The sequence below is a fragment of the Telopea speciosissima genome, chromosome 5 (assembly GCF_018873765.1).
Source record: "Telopea speciosissima isolate NSW1024214 ecotype Mountain lineage chromosome 5, Tspe_v1, whole genome shotgun sequence".
In the NCBI taxonomy this organism is placed as follows: domain Eukaryota; kingdom Viridiplantae; phylum Streptophyta; class Magnoliopsida; order Proteales; family Proteaceae; genus Telopea; species Telopea speciosissima.
The window spans coordinates 16,678,866-16,701,069 of NC_057920.1; the positions used below are offsets into that span (position 1 = coordinate 16,678,866).

At 39.7% G+C, this 22,204-nt stretch overlaps 1 protein-coding gene across 1 annotated transcript in view; it reads left to right on the forward strand.

The window, feature by feature from the left end:
* LOC122662138 (RNA-binding protein 39-like) overlaps positions 1–21,678 on the forward strand; it is a 56,191-nt gene extending 34,513 nt beyond the window's left edge. The window contains exons 9-13 of the mRNA XM_043857704.1: positions 19,739–19,803; positions 19,896–20,145; positions 20,247–20,335; positions 21,340–21,454; positions 21,542–21,678. Coding sequence (XP_043713639.1) covers positions 19,739–19,803; positions 19,896–20,145; positions 20,247–20,335; positions 21,340–21,454; positions 21,542–21,583 — 561 coding nt within the window. The 3' untranslated portion in view covers positions 21,584–21,678. The remainder of the gene's footprint in view (positions 1–19,738; positions 19,804–19,895; positions 20,146–20,246; positions 20,336–21,339; positions 21,455–21,541) is intronic.
* Positions 21,679–22,204: the final 526 nt, after the last annotated feature.

Below are 22,204 nucleotides of genomic sequence, written 5' to 3' on the forward strand. Positions count from 1 at the left end.
TAGGTCCAAAACCTCGTACATGAATTTTCTTGAAGAGTTGCTTCTGTGGAAGGTTATGTGCTCGAACAAAATCAGCAGAGATGAAATTGGCTTCTGTTCCGGTATCAACAGCTGCATGAACATCTGTAGAACCAATACTGCATAGTTGTCAAGGCGCTAAGTGATTCAAGGCGTTTGAGGTCCTCCGGCGGCCTAAATTGCGTTCCAATATCCTTTTTTTAATATATCAGTTATATGTGTGAAACAATCAAAACACACATTTGGTTTATATTTTCTTGAAATTGGTCATTTTCAAGTATACCTAATCTCACATTTGGTTTATACTATTCTTAGAAAATATGATGTTATCAATAAGTAATTAACCTGCTCTCGATTTAGAGAAATGTTCTTGTTCTCTAAGAAATTTAATTGATCAAATGATTTTATTTTTACATGAGACTTTTTGTATTGGGTAGAGCACAAAGCCAGCTTTCCAACAAATCCAGGATTGCTTAAATTTGATTTGTATTGGAGGAGTTATGTTCCGGTCAAACCTTAGTTGGTGTGCGCGAATGCTGTCAAAATCGTTCTAAATGAAAATATTTTTTTAGATATCAAAACAAATGAATATTTTACCGCGCTTTTGGTTTTTAGAAATGTTTTACCATATAAAGATTTATAGAATTTTTAGATTTGAAAAAAAACCCAACATTAATAAGTTGAAAATTTCACCTACCGCCAAAAATCCAGTTTTTATCCTGAACTGGGGGGGTTGACATTTTATCTTTTTGGAATTTGAGTTTTTAACTATTTTTATTGGATTCAAATAGGGGGTATTTGCTTATTCATGAATAATATCTTAAGTAAATGAAATACCAAAACATTTACTTAAATGATATTAAGTGCCAGAACCTGGTTTGATACGAATTAAAACATTGCAAGGCGCCCTACAATAAGGCGGCAGCCGCCTATGTACCTAGAAATCCGCCTGGACACCTAAGAGGCGCCTAGGTGATGCCTTGACAACTATGCAATACTGTACAGAAGAATACCCTTTTGTCTGAAGAGGGGATTTTTATCAACAAGTCCATTTGAGGACTTAATTGAATAAACTTTGGCTCAAACTCTTCTTCTAACTACGGCTGAAATAAAGAAAATAAAATAATTCATAATTTATCCAATGCCTATCTACATCAAAACGACTCTCTCAGAGCTGGTCATTGGTCAGGGCAACTCTCAAGTCAGCTCTAATACTTTATCCTTCCTATTTTTTTCGCACATCCATCTTAACATCCTCATCTCTGCTACACATAGCTTCTCAATATGACACTTCCTAGCAGTCCAACATTCTGCCCCATATGTCATAGCTGGTTGTACAGTAGTCCTATAGACCTTTACTTTAAGCTTTAAAGGAATACGTCGGTCACACAACACTCCAGACGCACCTTTCTACATCATCCATCTCACTTTCCGGTATCTCTCTTTCCTCAATTCGCACCATGGCAGTATCCATTATAATTTGACTAAAATTACACATCATATACTCCGTCTTCGTTTTGCTAATCTTAAAACCTCTTGTTTCCAAGTTTGATCTCCAAAGCTCTAACTTAGCGTTAATCCCTGCTTTTGTCTCATCTGCCAAAATGATATCATCGGCGTAGAGCTTGCACCACGGGACCTCGTCTTGAATTCTCTTGGTTAGGGCATCCATTATAAGCACAAAAAGATAAGGACTTCAGGCTGATCCTTGATGTAGCTCAATTGTAATTGGGATTTCCTTGCCTTAACCTCCCACAGATCTCACACTAGTCACCACGTCCTCGTACATATCTTTTATTACATCCACATATTTACTCGAAACCCCTGTCTTCACTAGAAAATGCCGGATTAAATTTCTAGGGACTTGGTCATAGGCTTTTTCTAGGTCAATAAAGACCATATGGAGATCCTTTTTGTTATCTCCATATCTTTTCATGAGCCTCCTCAATAAGTAGATAGCTTATGTTGTGGATATACCTGACATAAAGCTAAATTAGTTCACTGAGATATGAGTCTCTCTTCTTAAATGGGCTTCAATAACCTTGTACAAGATGGTTTCGGTTTCCATTCATACTACTCAGCTTTAGGCTTCTATAGTTATTGCAGCTTTGTATATCACTTTTATTTTTGTAGATCGAGACTACAATGCTTCTCCTCCATTCATCTGGCATCTTTCTTGTGCTCGTAATCCTGGTAAACAGAATGGTTAACCAATATACACCACAACCTCCTAGGGTTTTCCACACTTCTATTTGAATCTCATCCGGACCTGGTGTCTTGCCTGTTCTCATCTTTCTTAAGGCTTCTTTAACTTCTGCCACACTCCCCTTTCGTACATATCTATGACGTGTGGTGTCTTGTTGAATAATTTAATCATCCGAGTCTTTTCTTCTCGACCTATTTCCATTTAGTAAGTCATAAATATACTCATCCGATCTCTTCACAATGTCCTCATCTCTTACCAACGCTGTTCCATCATCACCCTTGGTACACCTCGCCTGATTGAAATCTCTACTCTTTCTTTCTCTCAACTTAGTTATCTTATATATAGTGTTTTTTCCTTTTGTGTTTAGGTTCTTACAGAGATCCTCATATTTCTTCGCCCTAGCCATCCCCACAATCTTCCTAGCTTCATTTCTGGTATCATTATACCTTTTTTTATCCTCTGTTTCGTTAGTCCTTTGTCATGTCTTAAAACAATCTTTCTCGGTCTTAATGGTTGACTGAATCTCATTGTACCACCACCAAGTCCCTTTAGGGGCCTGACGACCACCCTTCGCTTTTCCTAGCACATCTTTGGCAACCCTCGTAATACAAGCCATCATCTCGTTCCACATCGCATTGGTGTCTCCTTCAAAGTCCCACTCTCCTTGTTTGACCACATTATCAATAAATTTCCTTAGGGTACATAGGTTCCCTCCTCCTACACTTCTGTGCACTGAGGCACATATCCAAGACCACAAGTTTATGTTGGGTGGTTTGGCTCTCTCTAGGGATAACCTTGCAGTCCTTACACGTCATTCTGTCTGCCTTTCTTGTTAGGAAGAAGTCTTTGGCTGGCATGATTCCCACTTTTATAGGTAACTGAGTGCTATTCTCTTTTTGCAAAGAAAGTGTTCACAATGGAAATATCATAAGCTACCCCAAAGTCTAGGATTGAGGTCACCTCCTCGTTTCTCTCTCTAACTCTGTAACCGCCATGGATACCTTTATATCTTCTACGATCACTCCCAACAGTACCATTCAGGTCACCTCCATTAATAATTGATTCATCTTGACCAAAACCTTGCATTAAATCATCCATGTATTCCCAAAATTGACGCTTACTAATTTCATCCAATCCTACTTGGGGTGCATAAGTACAAACAATATTGACAACCACTTTCTCCAATACCAATTTGATGGCTATAATCCTATCTCCCAGTCTTTTGACCTCTACTACATCACTCTAAAGATTTTTGTCCATAATTATGCCCGCTCCGCTTCTATTACTATGATCTCCCGAATACCCAAGTTTGAAATCATCCAACACCTTAGCTTTGTTACCCTTCCATCTTGTCTCTTGGATACACGCGATATTTATCCTTCGTCTCCTCATAACATCTACCAACTCCAGGCTTTTATCCGTTAAGAATCCAATGTTCTATGAAGCTAATCTAATCCTACGCTTCTCTGGCGTCGGCACAGGTCATCGCTTACGGGGGACACCTAAGAAAAATGTGGACAGAGAGACATGAGAACAAGAGAAAAGCGATCAAAACAAAAAAGGATCCATGCAAGAGGCAATTGGCAGAATATATTAAAGTGCCAGCTGTCGACCTCCACACAAAAAAAAATAGAAGTATATATTAGAAAAGACACTCTCAATAGGTAAAATAAGGTGCATATTCAAGCAAAGCAATGCACAGAGATGGTAAAGCAGTGCTTAAAACTGTACAAATAATGATGATAAACTAGTAGTTCAGATTGACATCAATATGAGGAGCAGGCTGTACAACATGACATAAAAAAAAACGCATATGGTGATTCGCCGATCATACAAGATTGAAACAGATAAGCAACACAGAACCAAGCCATAGATTATACGCGAACCTGAAGACAATTAGCAATAACAAGGAAATTAAACAGTTGTAACTAAATAGCATCAAACAAAGATGTTAGCCAACTCAACCACAAGGGAAATGTAGGTTTAGTAGAGTGAACAAATACAAAATCACAAACAAATTCACCAAACCAGGCACAATAAATAACAAATGAAACCTATGGATAACAATTAAAGAAACTAAACAGTTCTAACTAACAGCAGCAGATAGAGATGTAAACCAAGTATAGCAAGATGAACAAATAAAGAATAGATCTAACAAGATGAACAGATAAGGAAGAGGTTTACCCGGAGTTCTTATAACAAAATTGAGTCAGAAAATCTTACCACTACAAGGCCAAGGGTACCCTGCGAATTCGGCCTACCTGTGCCTGAGGGAAGTCTTGCCACGTGTATACCTCGGTCACTCGATCTCAAGCAATCGCAAAGCCACTAATGTAATCCTAGATAGGTAGGAGACCTACTAGGAGCCAGACAACCAGGATCTGTAGAGCTACTGGTTCGATGGGGGCATAATTGATGTTTTAGGTCAATTTTAGGGTTAGGGTTAGGGTAATAGGGATGAGTCTTATATAAAGCTAGGCAGATTTATAGGAGTCTAATAAGCTAGGTTTAGTGAAGTTTGAATAAGAAATTCAAAAACAGAAAATTAGGGTTTTGGGTTTTGGGAAAGAGGAGGGTGATGGAATTTAGGGTTTAGAGGTGGAGATAGGGCTAGGGCTTTAGTTCGTGTCCTCTAGGGGTTAAGAAGGTCACTCAGCCAAGGTTTGGTGAGTTTTTAATGGTTAAATATGGCTGGACTGTAAGTTAGGGCTTTAAGGGTTAATGGAAGTTGAGGGGGATTAGGGTTTTTATTTAGGAATGGGCCTAGGTTAGGATCGAGTGAAGGGGATGATGGGTGGAAGCTTTGGTCAAAATATGGGTGGAGTTTGATGGCTGGTTAAGGCCGTAAGTGTATTAGGGTTTAGGTAATTCGAGTAAAATAGAGGGGCAATGTTAGGTAGGCTGTAGAGGATGAGGAGAAGAAAGGGGAATGATGAATGCTAAACATTTACTGGAATTGCAGGTTTTCAATGGCAGCAGCTTGAAGACAACTAGAAACAAGTCCACCCGATCTACAAGATGCAAGGAGTCGGTTGGAGATCCACCAATCCCTTCACCTTGATAGAATCCACAAGACAACACTCACAATGGAGCAAGGCAGCTGCAGCAAAGGCCGCAAGCAGTAAAGTAGTTTTTGAAATCTGAATTGTGGGGGAGCCTCCCACGACTTGTCTTATTTATAACTTGAAGGCCAGTGGCCTAAATCCTATTCAGCCCCAGGAATTTGATCCTTGGCTGAATTCCTATTACAAAAACAACTCACACCCTCTTTAGAAGTCGTGGAGGGGTGGAATTACTTAATTAAAAGCTAGACAACTTAAAAGATTCCCTAACAATCAATAGAAATAATTCACCTAACAACCATTAGAAATAAATCACTTAAATTGAACCATGGTTTGAACCGGTTCAATTTAAGTTTTCAATTAAACTGAAAAATAAACTAAGGCTCCTAACACTTGGCCCTAATCTTAGGGCTGCTGCTTCTTTCATGGACCTGCATCAGCCACAGATTCTGTTTTCTGTCTCTAATGTCCCAATGGTTTCAGCACTACCTTTGCATAATTTCATTGTCTACTATATGCTAGAAAATACATAATATGGGATAATCATATATTGAATTATAAGCAAAAATTGCATATATTTCAAAGTCAACGCAAAGCAATACCTATCAATGCTGTATGATCAAAATATGCTAGTAATGACCTAAAATGTGATAATCAACAACATATAATAAGCAAAACATGACATTTTGATTAAAAAAAAACTCAAACCAATGCAATAAGGTTTAAAAACATATCTTTCAAGTAGCAACTAGCAATCGACAACCTTGGCACCTGTTGGAATATGTAATCCAGAATACCGTGGAGGTATTCTGGTCCTTTTTGGGCTAGTTTAATTCTTATGTCATTAGTTTAATTTGCTGCTCTTATAGAGTCAGGTAGTTAGGGGTTTATGTCTATTTCAGTCCCTTTGTAACTTTCCCCTCTATTATAAATAGAGGGGCTTACCTATCAATGAATGTAAGTCATTCTATTCTCTAATTCTCTCTGTCTAACCCACAGTTCTGCCAACATGGTATCAGAGCAGGTCTGATCTAGGTTAGAAAGGGAAAAAAAAACTCTTCTCTTCAATTGAATTCTCCCTCATTTCTCTCTTTCTCGGTTTCACCTTCTTCTTGTTTTCTTCTTCTAATCCTTGCAAGGGGGCAGCACTAATGAGGTAAAAACCTAAACCAATGATTTAGTTGCTGCCCTCCTCCATCCTATCTATTTTTTTTCATTGAAATTCTGCTGGAAGCATGCCTGCGATTTGGAGTTTTTTCCAGAATTCCTTGAAGATAAGCTTCCTATCACTATTGAAGGCTGATCTTCCACCATTGGAGCTCCCTTTGCTTTCTTTTCCAGCACCTATCTACCCTATTCCATTGTTCTCTTTCCCTTTTTTTCTTTTTCTCCAGCTTTCATTCACCTTTCCAGCCTTAATACTCCAATCGATTCTTGGGTTACAGTTCTCTGTTCAAGCTGAACTTTTGTGGGTTGGTTTCCTCCAATACAAGGACCACTTGACCTCATTATTGCACCTTTCCAAGCTTTTTGAAGACCCTTACCCCAATCACTCTCTACTTTTTTGGGTTTTCCAAAACCCCGAAACAAATCGATTTTTGGGAGAGGGATGTTTGCTGCTGCTAAAGTGCTTTAGAGGTGGTTCTAACATTAAATGTGACATACTCCTTCATCAATTCATGGCTTGAAGAAGTTTTATTTACTGTGATAGCTGCTGCCCTAATTTTGGTATCTCTCCCTCTTGAAGATCAAGTCTCATTCCAACTGGAGATTGGTTGTACGCATTGGAGGTCCCATTCAAGCAGTACTAATCAGCATCTATTGCAAGTCTACATCAGCAATTACAGCCCCCTTTCCCTATATCGATCTGAATTTCAGGGTTTTCCAAAACCCTGACTAAAATCGATTTTAGGATTTGGGCTGTCCTATCAAGGTAATTTTTTGAGGAGAGTCTTATGCATATCAAAGGAGTATTTAACCCACGTTTCAGCATCATTCATGGAGTTATTTTGGAAAAATTCAGGTTTCACTCTTATGGCTCGATTTCACCAACTATCACCTATTTTTATGTGGTTGGCTGCATCACTTACTATTGGATCTGTTGAGTTATTATCTTATATTTGCTTGTTCTATTGAGCTTTATTGCTATTGAGCTTTATTGCATACCTTGCCAGTTCTATTGATTGGCTTCTGTAAACATGACTGGTTGACATGTTACTGCTGCCCTGTTCTTGAGACCATAGTTCAAAATTTTGCGATCGAGATTTTGGAAATTTCGGATATTTCGACCTCCTCGAAACGAAATGCCACCTCGAATTAAAAAAATACAAAAATTCGATCGAAATTCTCGAAATTTTGAGATATCTCGAGATTTTTTCAACATATCGCTAGATTTTGAATTTTTCGAGAAATTGCTTTATATAAATGAACATGTTTCGTCAGTCTCGGTCGAAATTTCGACCAAGACTGAGAAACAGCTCTGGTTTTGCACTTTTGCTTGGTTTTTGAAGGTTTTTGCTCATTTCTTCTCCATTCTTCCACTTCCCACTTGAATCCTTGCCGCATCTAGGTCGGAATCACTTGAAGAACAAACTTCTTAGCACATCTGTGAAGCCTTTCCACTATTCCAGGGAAAACCATATTCTCAAAATTGATTTTTTTAAGGAAATGCATGATCAACATGTTTCCGTGTCCCATCTTTTCATGTAGACAGCAGTCCATCTCCAGCACAATCAGAGCATGGTTCATCTCATTCACATCCATATGGCGAAGGGCATTCTGGGCAGTACCCTTGGGGGGCAGCAGCCTATATCTTCTCCATCCATTCCCAGTTTTGAGTATGACTCCCACTCACAGGGATATAGTGGATCGTCTTTTGTGGATGACTTTTTTTCCTACCCTAGCTACCCAACCCACCAGCCGCAGCCGTACAATCCGTACATGCTCATAGAGCCGTCATATGACTCATATCATAGTGGATCAATGGGTAGTACTTCTTCACAGTTTGGTGACCTATATCCTAGGATAGGTTACCTTCAGCATGTTGATGATGTAGTTTACATGGCCACTATGGATGACTACACTCGCTTTTTCTCCCAGACTATGACGTGACATGCATTTGTCCTACAGTCGGAGAGCAATACACGTCGGCTCCAGCGGACCATGAGTGGGGTTGATCCTGGACGGTGGAGTAGTTATTATTAGCAAATTTGTAAACATTTGAGATGAATGATGACTAGTTGACTACTTGACTTGTTGCCTTGTAGGGGACAATTGGGGATATTGTGATTTGGAATGTTTGATATCATCTTCTTAAATCTTAACTCTTAAGTTGTTATTTGTTGGCTTGTTATTGACTTTATGTCTTATGTACTTAATATTATGATTTATGACTTAATTTATGAGTCATTATGTTTCCAACTTAGTTCCAACTTCCAAGTCAATTTACTTGTTTAATGTACAATGTGTATGCGTAAATGTGTAATTAACTAAGTTATACATTAGGGTTCGACCGTACGTTGCCATCAATGGTGCACATCCAAAACACCATTTTGGGTGACTATTTTTGCAATTTGAACATTTAAATGTGTTTATATAGCCTAAAATAAGGTTTCCATGAAGTTTCAGGCCTTAACTTGGCCTAAAACCCACCGAAATGACCTATCGAAACATACTAGAAAAAATACAATATTTCTACCGAAATATCCGAAATTTCGAATATTTCGGATATTTCGGTCAACCCGAAATACCGAAACGAAACGAGTTCTCGAACTATGCTTGAGACTGAGTATCCTACCATTGAAGATCGAATTTCTTTCATTGTTGAAGATTCGAATCTACTACCCTGGAAATCAGTTTATTTGAGATTACAACAGTGTGTTCCATAGTTATTGGTTCCAACTACAAACCTATTCAGTTATGTGAAATTTTCTCCACTGAGTTAAGTTCAGCTTACTTTGAGAGCTTGATCCTAGAATTGTTCACTAATTCAGATCTGATCCAAGTTTTTTTTAAGTTTATTACATCAATTCTACCCGGATATCTTCGTCAGTTCTATTTAGCATGTGGGAGTTTACAAATTGAAGTTTTGCACGCTGGTTCTTCCATGTTTGAAGATTGGAGTCTTTCCTTACTTCAAATCAGATCTGTTTACTTATCAGATTTGAATATTGGAGTTTGGTGTCTCTCCCCTGCAGGAGTTTCCATCTAAGGAGTTTGTTTGATCGTTTGAAGATGGTTGACAATTTATATGTTGCATTGTTTTTTCTCCGTGATTCTTTATCCCACTGCTTCTTCCAATACCCATCTCCAATACCATACCTTTGGCACTTACCAATCACCACCTTGGAAGTTTATGGTTTACTCTACTTTGCCATTTCTTCTTTTTCCATTCCCATAGCACCTTTGGAAATTCTGGAAGATTATACTTTTGCACTATCTCTTACATCATCTCTGTTATGTCCACGTGTACTACTACACGTGAGGGGGAGATTATGTACAGTACACCTGCAGACATTGCAGAAGCAAAACTTGCAGGAAAACTTGGTGCAAAACATAGAAGATCAGTGTTTCCGCCATTGCCATTGGGTATCCTTCGTTATTATGTTGATCGTTATTGGGTTGAGTTTGCCGTGAGAGGGAGATTGAAGTATTAAAGTGTTGAAGATATTTGGTTGTTGCCTGCCTATTTGAGGATTTACAGTTGGGTTGATTATTTCCGCTGTCTGATTCAGTCTATTCCGTTGTTTGCTGACCTAGTCTTTCACTTCAAGATTTTATGTCACTATGACACTCTGAGATTCATCACTGGATAGCTATTGAAGATCGTTGAAAGCTGCCTTTTTTGGAAGAAATTCCAGTCCCGGTTTATTGATCATGTTTGTCCAAGTTTTGAAGATCTATTTTTTAAATTCTTGAAGGTTTATTTTGGAGCTACATTCATCTGTCAAGCTGGACTCTGCTGCCACTTTGTTTCGTCCCGTTTTGTTCAAGTTGGGCATTACTGCCTTGTATGCGCCAACTTGAGGGTTTATGAAGTTTTTATTTATTAGTTCAAGTCCCGGTGTGCTGAGCATTATTATGGAGTTTTTTACTTATGTATTATCCAGCTTGAGGGGGGGAGTGTTGGAATATGTAATCCAGAATACCGTGGGGGTATTCTGGTCCTTTTGGGGGTAGTTTCATTTTTATGTCATTAGTTTAAGTTGCTGCTCTTATAGAGTCAGTTTGTTAAGGGTAATTATGTCTATTTCAGTCCCTTTGTAACTTTCCTCTCTATTATAAATAGAGGGTAGCCACCTATCAATGAATCTATGTCATTCTATTCTCTAATTCTCTCTTTCTAACCCACGGTTTTACCAACAACACCATTATGTTTTTTTTTTTAGTAAATTACTCCCCCCTCCCCTCGATTATGCCTGAATGCCAAACACCACCCTTGGGTATTGAATAATAACTCTCCCCTCCCCTGAATTCAAAAGATTCTATCAACCGTATCCATTCTGTTAAAAATCGTTCTTAAGTGCTGGCATCACCCTAAAAATATTCAATTAAACCCCAAAATGCCCTTATGTTTGTGATATTCCAATAATACCCCTAACTATATCAAAACCCTAAAAACATCTCTCGAAACCTAGTTTCTCCGGCTTGAGTAACGGTCACCACCACTATCACTTCTGTATATGAGTTGCGTTGTCACGGTGGGCCGTCCTTTTCTGCATGCATATATGGCAATGGCAATAGCAATAGCAATAGCAATAGCTACAGAGAGTTCCAATTCCTATACTAATAGTGACCTCCTTCTTTCTCTTGTTGAGAAAAATTTCTCTGTAGAGGTAAAGTAGCTGGAATTGCCAGAGCGAGAGCGGCGGAGAGCAACTGTAACTCAGAGAATCATGTCAAGATCCCCAAAATCAAGTTCATGCAACTCTTCATCAATGGAGAATCCGTCGACATCGTCTCAAGTTCTTCTATCTATCTATCTATCCTTTTTTTCTCTCCTCCAACTCTCTTTTGTGACTCTGTTTTGAAGGTTTAATTTCATGCATTTCTCAGTTTCATTGGCTATTTATTTCTTAAAGTTGATTATCAATCCCTTTCTCTGTTTCCATCCCGTTCCGATTCTTTTTCTTCTTGAGCGTTCATTTGACCTGTGTATTTGTTTGAAAACATGTTCTGGAAAATTTCCCCTGCTGAAGTTTTGATTTTTCTCATATGAAAATAAACTTTTACGGGCTTTGCTAAGCTCAGAATAACAGAAAATGAGGGAAGTCTCTCGCAAATCGCAATTGAATTCAATACCAGTAATTCACACGAAATTTTCATACTTTGATAAAAAATGAAAACTAAAATTTATTTTCCATGAAGTTTTCGATTACTTTTGTCTTTAAATGTTCCTCAGAGAGTCCCAATACGCCCTCCCCGTGACTCGAGCTGAAGCGGTGAGATGGGTTACATTGGTAGCCGGGTGGAGACGGAGTTGTAGGAGGAAGAATGAGAAGAAGACGGGGGTCAGAGGGTAATATAGGCTTTTTCTAACACTGAACAACGATTTTTAACAGAATGGGCACAGTTGATAGAATCTTTTGAATTCAGGGGAGGGGAGAGTTATTACTCAATACCCAAGGGTGGTGTTTGGCATTCGGGCATAATCGAGGGGAGGGGGGAGTAATTTACTCTTTTTTTTTTATGAATAAATAATTTCATTACCAAAGGAGAGAAGGGGGGAAGGGAACCAGCGCGAACCAAATACAACACCCTCCAAAACGGCAAGGCGAGCAAAATCAAAGGCAAGAGCCCACACAAAAACTACTTACTAAACTAACCAAAAGCAAAGGACCAGCAAGGCAATCCGAAGGCAGCCTCAGAGAAACAAGACCTCTAGCCCGGGTCCACAGTCTCACGGCAGAAAACATGATCTCTTGTAACAGAACTCAGAGGCAAGATCTTCTCAGCGCAGGGAAGGGAGTAGGCAATGTAGGGGCGAATCTTAGGGAAAGGAGGGGAGCTGGGGTTACGGCGGCGGAAAACACGAAGAGGCGGGGGAGCTTTAGGCTGGGGCTTGAAGGAGGGAGCAATAGAGGAAGAATTAAGGCCCAAACAAGAGTGGGCCAACGAAACGGGGGTAAAGCGAAGGGGGTTAGTAGGAGTAATTGAATTGTTGGGCCCAACAGATCCAAAAAGCCCAGGTGAAACAGCGGAAGAGGGGAGGGAGGGGGAGGTGGGCCGAGGAATGGAATGGAAAGACATAGGAAAGGGGTTCACCGTGGGGCCATTAGGGGGGGACCACGTGAAGAGGACAGGAGGGGATTTTTAATGCTATTGAGTAGCTAGAAATCCTGAAACGAATAGGGGAGGAAATGGGAGGGTTAGAAAGAAAGGTGTTTGGGGAAGGAGAAGTCAGGGCGTCGACAGTAGAAATCGACTCAACAACAGAAGAGGAAAGAGGCTCTTCAACCGAGGAAGGGGACACCGCCAGAGGCGCAGAAGAGGAGGTTAGAGTGGCAGGGTTAGCAGAAGAAGAGTCAGGCAGCCATTCCAAAGGGAGGAAATGGTTGGGACTAGCAGTCCGAAGACCATTGGAGACCACTGGACAAGGAGGAGCAAAGGGGAGGCCGCGAACAGATTTTGATCGCTGCCGCCGGTTACCACGTGAGGGAGGAGAGGGATCTCCATCACCACTGCAACGGGAGGCGTTAGGGGGAGGGTACGGGGAGTAAGAGGAAAGGAGGGGTTCGAAAGAGGGTAAAATAGGGGTAATCATTGGATTGATGGAAGGAGGGACGGTGAGAACAGGGGGCTCAAGGGGAAGATGTTAGAGGGATCTAGAAGAGGAGGGAAAGGGAGATGGATTTTGCCAGAGATGGCATTTACTCTAGGAGTGACCGAAAACTCGACAGGAAGCATAGGGGGGGTCCAGTTGAAGCTCACAGGCTGTTGGAAGGAGAACCCTTCGTTGTCAGAGACTGTGATAAAGACGGAAGGGGAGTATCATCGGCGACTTCCACACAGATTTGAGCAAAGGCAAGATGATCTGTTTTTTTTATTCTTCCATCTGAGAAGAGAGGCTTTCTACGAACAGAGCCTACCACACTAAGACCATCCTCACACCAAAAATGGAGCGGAAGCCCTGGCAAGGAAACCCATTGAGGGATAGAGCTAAGGTCAAGCTTGTTGAGTTGCAGGTGCCTATCCCATTGTCTGAGGAGGATAGGTTTCCTACCAACATTCCAAGGACCACCCTCAAGCCCATGAGATTTGCCCAGGTTGTCAGAAAATTTGAAGATGAAGAAGCCATTTCCAAGCAAAAACGTCTCAACTGAACCCATGAGCTTCCATTGTTTGGAAAGAGAGGATTTAGTAGTCGGAAAAGGAGGGCGGCTACCAATGAAGTGCCCTACGAGGCAGGATTTCCATTTGCGAGCTTCATTGACCAGGAGGGTCGAATCATAGTGAGCAACCTTGGAGGTGCCGTTAATGGTGGGGGGGAACAAAGTAAAGCCGAACGCCATCTCCAGAAGGAGACTTGGAGTTGAGGGACAGAGAGGACCAAGACAGGCCAGGGGTACTGTGACTAGCAAAGTGGGTGTGGGTGGAAGGAGAAGATGGGAGGGAGGGGGAGGAAGGATCCTCGGGTGGCAGCGGGGCCACCCTAGGGAGGTCAGGCATTGGAGCTTAGGCCATTTGATGCAAAGCATGTAGAGGTTCTGTAAATTAAGTTTACTATACTCTCAAACTATGGATAAAATGGAGATGCGGGGTATCGATCCCCGTACCTCTAGCATGCTAAGCGAGCGCTCTACCATTTGAGCTACATCCCCCCTGGCACCATTATGTTGAATCTATCTTTAAACTAAAACGGTAAAGAAGGGAAACTCAAATTTTCAATAATCCATCATTCATTAGTCATTGTATCAAGTCTCAAAACATATGCATGGTGGTTCTTGCCACTAAAGAGTTAACCATAGTTGTCACGGCGGCATGGAGGTCCAAGGCGGTGGAGGCCTGTCTAAGCGCTTAGGCGGTAGAGCGGTTGCCTAAGCGGAGCTTAAGCGGTAAAGGCGGTCTAGTGTTAGTTTTCTCCCTCCCCCCCCCCCCCCCAAAACACTCAATGGTCAATACATGATGGCATGATGCATCACAGTATCATACCTTATATCATTTAAAATTAAATACAGAGAAGCAGCAGGCAGCAGTTAACCAAGTTACTATAATACCATTACCAAGCCAAAAAAAAAAAAGCAGCAGAGAAGAAGTAGCAGAACCAAATCTCTTGACCAATTGCTGTAGTTGTTAGTACTACAGAGAAGAAGCAGCAGCAGCAGTCAACCAATAAAAAAACAAAAACAGAGAAGAAGCGGCAGCAGCAGCAGTAGGATGTTAGTGTGTTACAGAGAAGCAGCAGGCAGTAGTTAACCATGTTACCAAGCCAAAAAAGAAAAAAGCAACATAGAAGAAGCAGAATAAGCTTAGAAGTTACAGAATACAGACTTTAAAAAAAAAAAAAAAAAAAAAAAAAAAAAAAAAGCAACAGCAGTAGGCATTATAGGCTACAGAGAAGAAGTAGAAGAAGTAAAGAAGTTACCAAGTAAAAAAAAAAAAAGGAGAGTTACCGTTACAGACTACAGAGAAGAAGCATAGATAGAAGTTACCAAAAAAAAAAAAAAACAGAAAAAAAGAAGCATAGAAGTAGAAGTGTAGAACTATAGAAGTTGCTAAGCAAAAAAAAAAAAGGAGACAAGAAGTTACCATTACAGACTACAGAGAAGAAGCATCATAGAACCATAGAAGTTACCAAGCAAAAAAAAAAAGAGAAGATCAGAAAAAGTTACCGTTACAGAGAAGAAGAAGCATAGGGAGTAGAGACTTACCTTGCCGTAAAGGTAGGAGGAGGAGGAAGCTTTGCCTTTTGCGCAGAGGACTCGAGAGGTAGGAAGAAGCTTTGCCTTCGCCTGAGTTAAGTTGCCGTTGCTGGAGCCGGAAAGGAAGGAGGAAGGTCGCAGTGTCGCACAACCTTTTGCGTAGAGGAGTCGAGGGTTTCAGAGAAGAAGTTAAAGGCTAGCCTTTAACAGTTTTACGTTTTAACTTTTAGGGATTTTAGACTTTTAGTTGTAAAGGAGATTTATCCCATGTAGCAGCATACGTGAGATAATTGTACACCAACCAATACCAATTAAACAAAAAGAATAATATATAATTGCATGAAAAAAATCAAAAAACAAATACACACTCCATATTGGCCTCCGCCTTGCCCTCATGGCGTCCCAAGGCGTCACTTTAACCGCCTTGGCGACGCCTAGAGGGTCAAGTCGGCCGCCATTCACGAGTCCTATTAAGCGTAGGCTCGCTCAATACATGGGTTTCCGCCTGGACGCCAAGGCGGCTACGGACTCAATGAAAAGTTGAAAACATACAGTCAAGCCAACCAATACCACAAGCATTAGCCACTGAGGCAGTAACCTAATACAAAACCAAACAAACTTCACCCATGACAGGCCTCTCATCAGCATTAAATATCCTCAACATAGTAAGGAGTGGCTTTGATGCATGGTGAGCACCTGCTTCTCTCTGTGACAACTTGCTAGCTTTCCACTCTATCAAATAACCTTTTGGGATTGGTGTGTGGTTTCTGTGATTACCAAAACAAAATTGCCTCAATGCATCCTTATTGTTAAGCATGCTATTGAGTGTCAAGTAAGAAGTTGCAAATCTGGTCACCAGTCTTTCATCAAGTCCTTCCCCTGTTTTGGTCCTCATTGCATCAATGAGACGGTTTTTAGATAGATATCATCACTCTTTTGCGTTCACTATTGTATTCTTGTATACCTTCAAGTTGCCCATATCCTCCATCATGAGCTCTAGGTAATGGGCTGCACAAGGAGTCCAATATAAACTTTTCCTCTTTTGCATCAACAATGTACCAGTTGCAACGTAATTGCTGCATTATCGTAACTACTTGAACCACATTTTCCTCCCCAATTTTCTCAATCTTGCTATCAAGAAACTCAAACAACATCCTTGCATCTTGTACATGACTAGATACATTCACAGATCCCATGAAGGTGTTAGTAGCATCTATATCAAGGTTCTAAAACTCGGTCTTGACCAGGTCGAGTTTTTCGAGATCTCAAGAACTCGACGAGACGGTGTATTTTTTTTTTAATGTTTCGGTGGGCATATGGCCATAGTTGGCTCTGAAACTTTATGCTAAGCTTGTTTTAGGCTTAATAAATATATTTACAGGTTTAAATTGAAAAGGAAAAAAAAAAAAAAAAAACCCAATTTGGTGTTTTGGATTTGCATCCTTGGTTGGCAGTAAAGGCCGAACCCTTAATGTAATATTGCCCATTCTACACATTGTTTGAATAATATGAGACATAATTGGCAAGTAAAACAAGTAAATTATGCACATAATATTGAATAATTATTTAAGAAATAGTTAAAGACTTAAAGTTTCTACTACAAACCACAAGATACAATTAAGTGTTCACAATGCATATTACATAGACACCCAACCTAAGTACAATGAATAATACATAAGTCATAGACACCTTACTACCCTAGTCTTGCACGTCTTAACTCCCAAATCCCAACAATACAATACTATGACTCTATGAGTACTGAGGAAGTCAAGAATTCTCAAAATATTCGAGATTTCTCCTAGATTCTCGAAATATTCGAAATCTCAGTTGAATTTTTCAAGTTTTTACATTTTTTTGTTTCGTATAATAACTCGTCTCGAGGAGTTCGAGTTTTCCGAGATCTCGGCTAGATTTTGAACTATGATCCATATGTATTCCAATGCACTTCAAAATTCTTCGGGAGTTCTTCTTACATGAACATCCATGGACCCCCTTATTTGTTGGTGACCTATTATTTTTGGGAGGCCGTCTTAGAGCTTGAGATAACTCTCTTAGAGGCCATATCAACAGAAGACTGACTCTTGAATTGGGGGCCTGCTTGTATATGTTTGCATACTTTTCACTTGTCCATCATGAACCGGTGGCTCCCCTTCTTGTTCACCATCATTATCCAAATCTATTTTTAATCTAGCTTCCTCTTCTTATTATGCATCAAAGCTGGAGGCATTTCTCTAACAATCTCTGTCGTTGTCTTGTTGCACTTGGTTGCATCTTCTTATTCACCAACTAAATGTTGTTTGAACCTTTTGATTCCTCCTTTGATTTATTTTCCACAAAGAATACTGGATTCCTATTTTTTCTTCCCACAAGAATAAACACTTAATTTCAAGAAAGAAATCAGGAATTGTGTTATATTTCAATACAACAAAATCAACATTCGACAAACAATAAAATTATGAAGTAACAATAATATGCAAACGGCCAGCATGCATTTAGAAGGAATCTTTTTAAATAAACGAATGTTACTGCTGGTCTTCAATCATATGATTATATGAGTTGCTAGTCGTAGAATATTATTCCCGCCGGACTTGAGCCTAATTAAAATGGTTCAGACAATCCCCCCCCCCCCTTGCCGAAGGAAATCAACCGGGGTTTCTCCCATCCATCTATCATAAATGGATCGGCAGGGGTAGGGAGTGTTTTCATTCCTTGTCCACCTTTTCTGTTGCAGTAAGCTTGGAGAAAAAGCATGAGTGCCTTGAACAAGAATGACATGTGGGAACTCCTCTGTCCCAAAGATCTAAATACCGTAACGTGTAAATGGGTTGACAAGGTGTTGAAAGGGTCAGATCTAACGGCCGCCCTTACTTGGTGCCTTTGATGGAAACACAAAGAAGCATGTATCATCAGTTCAATCCGCATAAATTAACAGAAAAAAATTAACTAAAGTATGTTTATAGCAGGAAATATATCACCTTCAGTCTTCATGATTGTCTCAGATTCTCAGAGCAGCAAACATGCATCATCAGTTTGTCGGTTAGCATAATTATTACTTAGCAGGATTCAGCCATTCATGGAGAATTAAAAGGAAATAATAATTAAAAAATATATATATTGAGAAAGCATTTCAGCCATTTATGGAAAAAAATTATAATAGCAGACAAATATCATTTCAGCATTCACTCATTAAGGCATCCATAAATCAGCATTTCAGCAAGACAGCAAAGAGAAGGTGGGGGCCGAAGAAAATTTTCATTTCTTGCCTCTTCCATGATGGTCACTGGAGGAATCCAACCCCACCTTCTATACTTATCTTCTTCCTCTTCAACAGGAATTAATCCTTAATTGCTTTGTTTTATTTTTTTATTTTTTTATTTTTTTTGGGGGGGGGGGGTTAACTTTTAAAGGATCATACATGGTCAAAATATACTAAACATACGCACATCAATACAAAATCCAGAAAGAGCTTCAACCAGAACCATTTCAAAATTAAAGAAGAATTAGAAGAAAAAAAAGGGTGCAAAAGGCTGGTGCCTAGATCACAAACTTGGCCAACCTAGGTGGATGCCTTTCTCTACTCAATAAAGTTGTCTATGCCTTAGCACTTTCAAAAGTGCCTTGGCACCTAGGCGATACCTTGACAACATTGTATAAAATATTTATTTTGAGCAGACTTGAGGTTGTACCATGTTCCAACCATGAGTTTTATATATATTATTTTTTGTTTATCTTGACTCTTAGTGATGTACATTTGAAGTTCATGAGCAAATCACTATGTTGTGGGGGACTCTGTTTTTAGCCCTTTTCCCCATCTCAACTTATGGTGACATGGGGAGCACTGCTGCTCTCAACTGAGGAGAGAGAAGTAGGATCAAATCAGCTGGAAGAATAAGAATAGAGATGAAAACAAGAACCAGAATTGTATAACTTAGCTGATGTCAGAGCCATAAGTTTTTGGGGCTGATTGTAAGCTCTGGTTTCTGCAACAACCTTGCCGAGAGGGCCTTAAGATTGGGGATAGTCTTATTTAGTGCTTTCTATTACCTGTTATTCCCTCATTTTTGTAATTTATTTACATATGCACCTCATGTTTTCTGTTTATGCAAATCCCCATTGTCTCTCTTTCTTTTTGTATATTTATATCTTTATTTTTTGCATCTATACTTGTGCCCTTAAATTTAAATGTATTATCTACTTCCCATGCCTCCAGATTGTATTTAACCCCAGGTTTAACTTATACCCCTGATGTTAACAAAGTGTATCAGTACTCTTTTGTTTGTTTTGTATAGGTATTTTAGATTCCCATGTCTGGCCTTGTAGCCCTGGGCCCCTGACAACATATGATTCGTGTCTGTCTGCACACATCAAACCAAATTAATACCACAAACATTGCTTATTTAAAAAGTGTAACAAGTATTGCTTCATTCTCAAATAAAATATATTTTCCTTGCATAGAAAATCGAATGTGCTACTTTATGTTGCCTAATCAGTTTCTTTTATTTTGTTGCCGGAAGTTATATTTTCTTATCCGGGCAGATTGTACTCTTCAACTGTTTGGCATTGCTGACATAAACCTTGTCTTTCACTTGCAGGCTCTGAACGCTCATGATAGAGCTGCTCTCATGCAGAAATTGGACCGGAGTGGCACTGCTTCCAGGTTTTGCTGCCGCTTTGTGTTTGTCTGTGTGATTGTGTTCTTCCCGGTCTGTCTGATATCCATGAACTTAAGCTCTTGATTTCTGTCTGCAGTATTGCTGGTTCGCTCGGCGCATCTGTTGTCAATGGCTCTGGTCTCACTCTATCAACAGCATCAGTTCTTGGTGCTGCACGTATGGTTGCCCCCCTTGTTTCCCCACTTGGACAACCTACTATTCCTGCACTTGCTGGAATGCAGGGGACAGGTCTTCCAGTTCCAGCTGTGACTGTGCTTCCTGATGATAGTATTGGTGTACCCAGTGACTGTCTATTGCTGAAGAACATGTTTGATCCAATGTTGGAGGTTGGTTGAGCGAGCCTTGTTAATTTATTCTCTTCTCATTTATGTTGCAATGTGCCTGTTTCTATGTTTTTGGTTACTGAAATAAGTTTGTTGCTTTGCAGACTGAACCAGATTTTGATTTGGATATAAAGGAAGATGTTCAAGATGAATGTGGAAAGTTTGGGATGGTTAAGCATATCTATGTGGACAAGTAAGTAAATATGTGGATTAGTCTGTATTCTACCATCGAGTTGATGCCTTGTATGAAGTAAAACTTCTGTCGTATTGAATATTCTCTTATAGCCTTGTCCGTTTTAGATTTGTCAATTGGGTCCTACTGTCTTATGTCTCATTCTTAGTTGCTCTTATCCATCTTGATGGGTGCTATTCCACTAACAATCGGAACAACATAGCATTTTTTTAGGAAAAAAGGAACCTCTGTTACTTTGGTCCATGATGGCCTTTGTCTTTTCTAGCACCGTGCTCTGTGGCTTACTCACTTAAATCAGCACTCTCTAGCTACTTCTTTTATTCTTATTATTTTTTGGGTGCATTTTTTTCCCCATCCCCTTGGGGGGAGGGGTGTTAAATGACTACGAAGTTCTATTCAAAGAAGGGGAGAAGCTTGGCAACCAATAGGCCAACCCCAATATAGTACACAGGGCAGAAGCTGAGCAATGCAATAAAACACCACTTCACAACTCTACCAGTACAGTTTTATTGTTATATCAGTTGTTAAGGACTTAATAACATGGTTGTCTGCTGGGTAATTGTCTGACCCTGCCTACAAGAGAATGAGGTATTGATATTGGCACACTAGCGACGGCGTCGCAATGTGCCTTCATGATGGGGATTCCTTTTTGTTTGAGTTGCTACTGCACATTGGAGCTTATCCATGTAGTAACCACTTCTGTCTCCCTACTACTGTCAGTTTCATCTAACTCCACCGTTAAAGCACATTACTCTGGCCTAAAAAATGTTACCATAATATTGACATTATTGTTCCATTGATTCCTGCAGACCTTGGGTTTCCCATGGAACTGTCAAAATTCAATTCAGTGGGAGGGCTGCTTTTATTATTTTTTCTTACTCCAGTATATTGCAGCAGGTTTGGTTTGAGATGATGCCATTGAGTTGGGTCATTAAAATGAATGTAAGAGGGAATGATCTTGCTTACACTCAGCATGCTTTTCAGTATTGCCTGTTCGATTGCAGGGCCACTGCTGGGTTTGTATACCTGCGTTTTGAGAATTCACAATCAGCCATAAATGCACAGCGTGCACTCCATGGAAGGTGGTTTGCGGGGAAGACAATATCAGCGACGTTCATGGTGAGTGTCTCACGTCAGTCCATGTAAATCTGATTATTTTTCTTCCAGATTACTTATGTCTTTTTTCTTTTTTTTGGGTACATGCAGCCAACTCAAAGCTACGAGGCCAAATTTCCCGACAGTAGATAGCATTGTTTAGTCATGGACCGAGGGTGAATTTAAACAGAACTTGCCTGTTAATATCTCTTTCTTGATTTTTATTACTGAAATTAGGGGTAGTCTGGATGTATAACAAATAGGGTCAGAGTTGGATACCCATTTTGGGGAGGGGGAGTGGTGTTTCGCTGGTTAGCCCATTTTAATGGAAGGGCGTTATCTGCTTTTTAGGTCAATAGGAGAGCTACTGCTGGTGCAAGTCAGTCACAGTTAACATTAAAATTATTAATGAGGTTTATTGTGTATTGACTAATATCTATTTATTATTCGAACCACCTAGAATTATTATCGGGCTCACCTAAATATTGTGTGGGGCATTGGGCATTAAATGGTCTGGTTTTGGTTTAACTGTTTAATTAAACGGTCTCAATTTTGAAACCATAATCGAATCATTTATTAAATTATTTCACAGTTTACCAAAACTGTTTCTTTTTTATTTTTGTATATTTATATATATCTAAGAATGTTAAACGGTCAATTTTAATTAAATGGTTAGGTTTGATTTAAATTGTTCAGTTAAATTGTCTCAATTTTAAAACCATAATCGAATTATTTATTAAACGATTTTAGGGTTTTGGTTTAAACAGTTTGGTT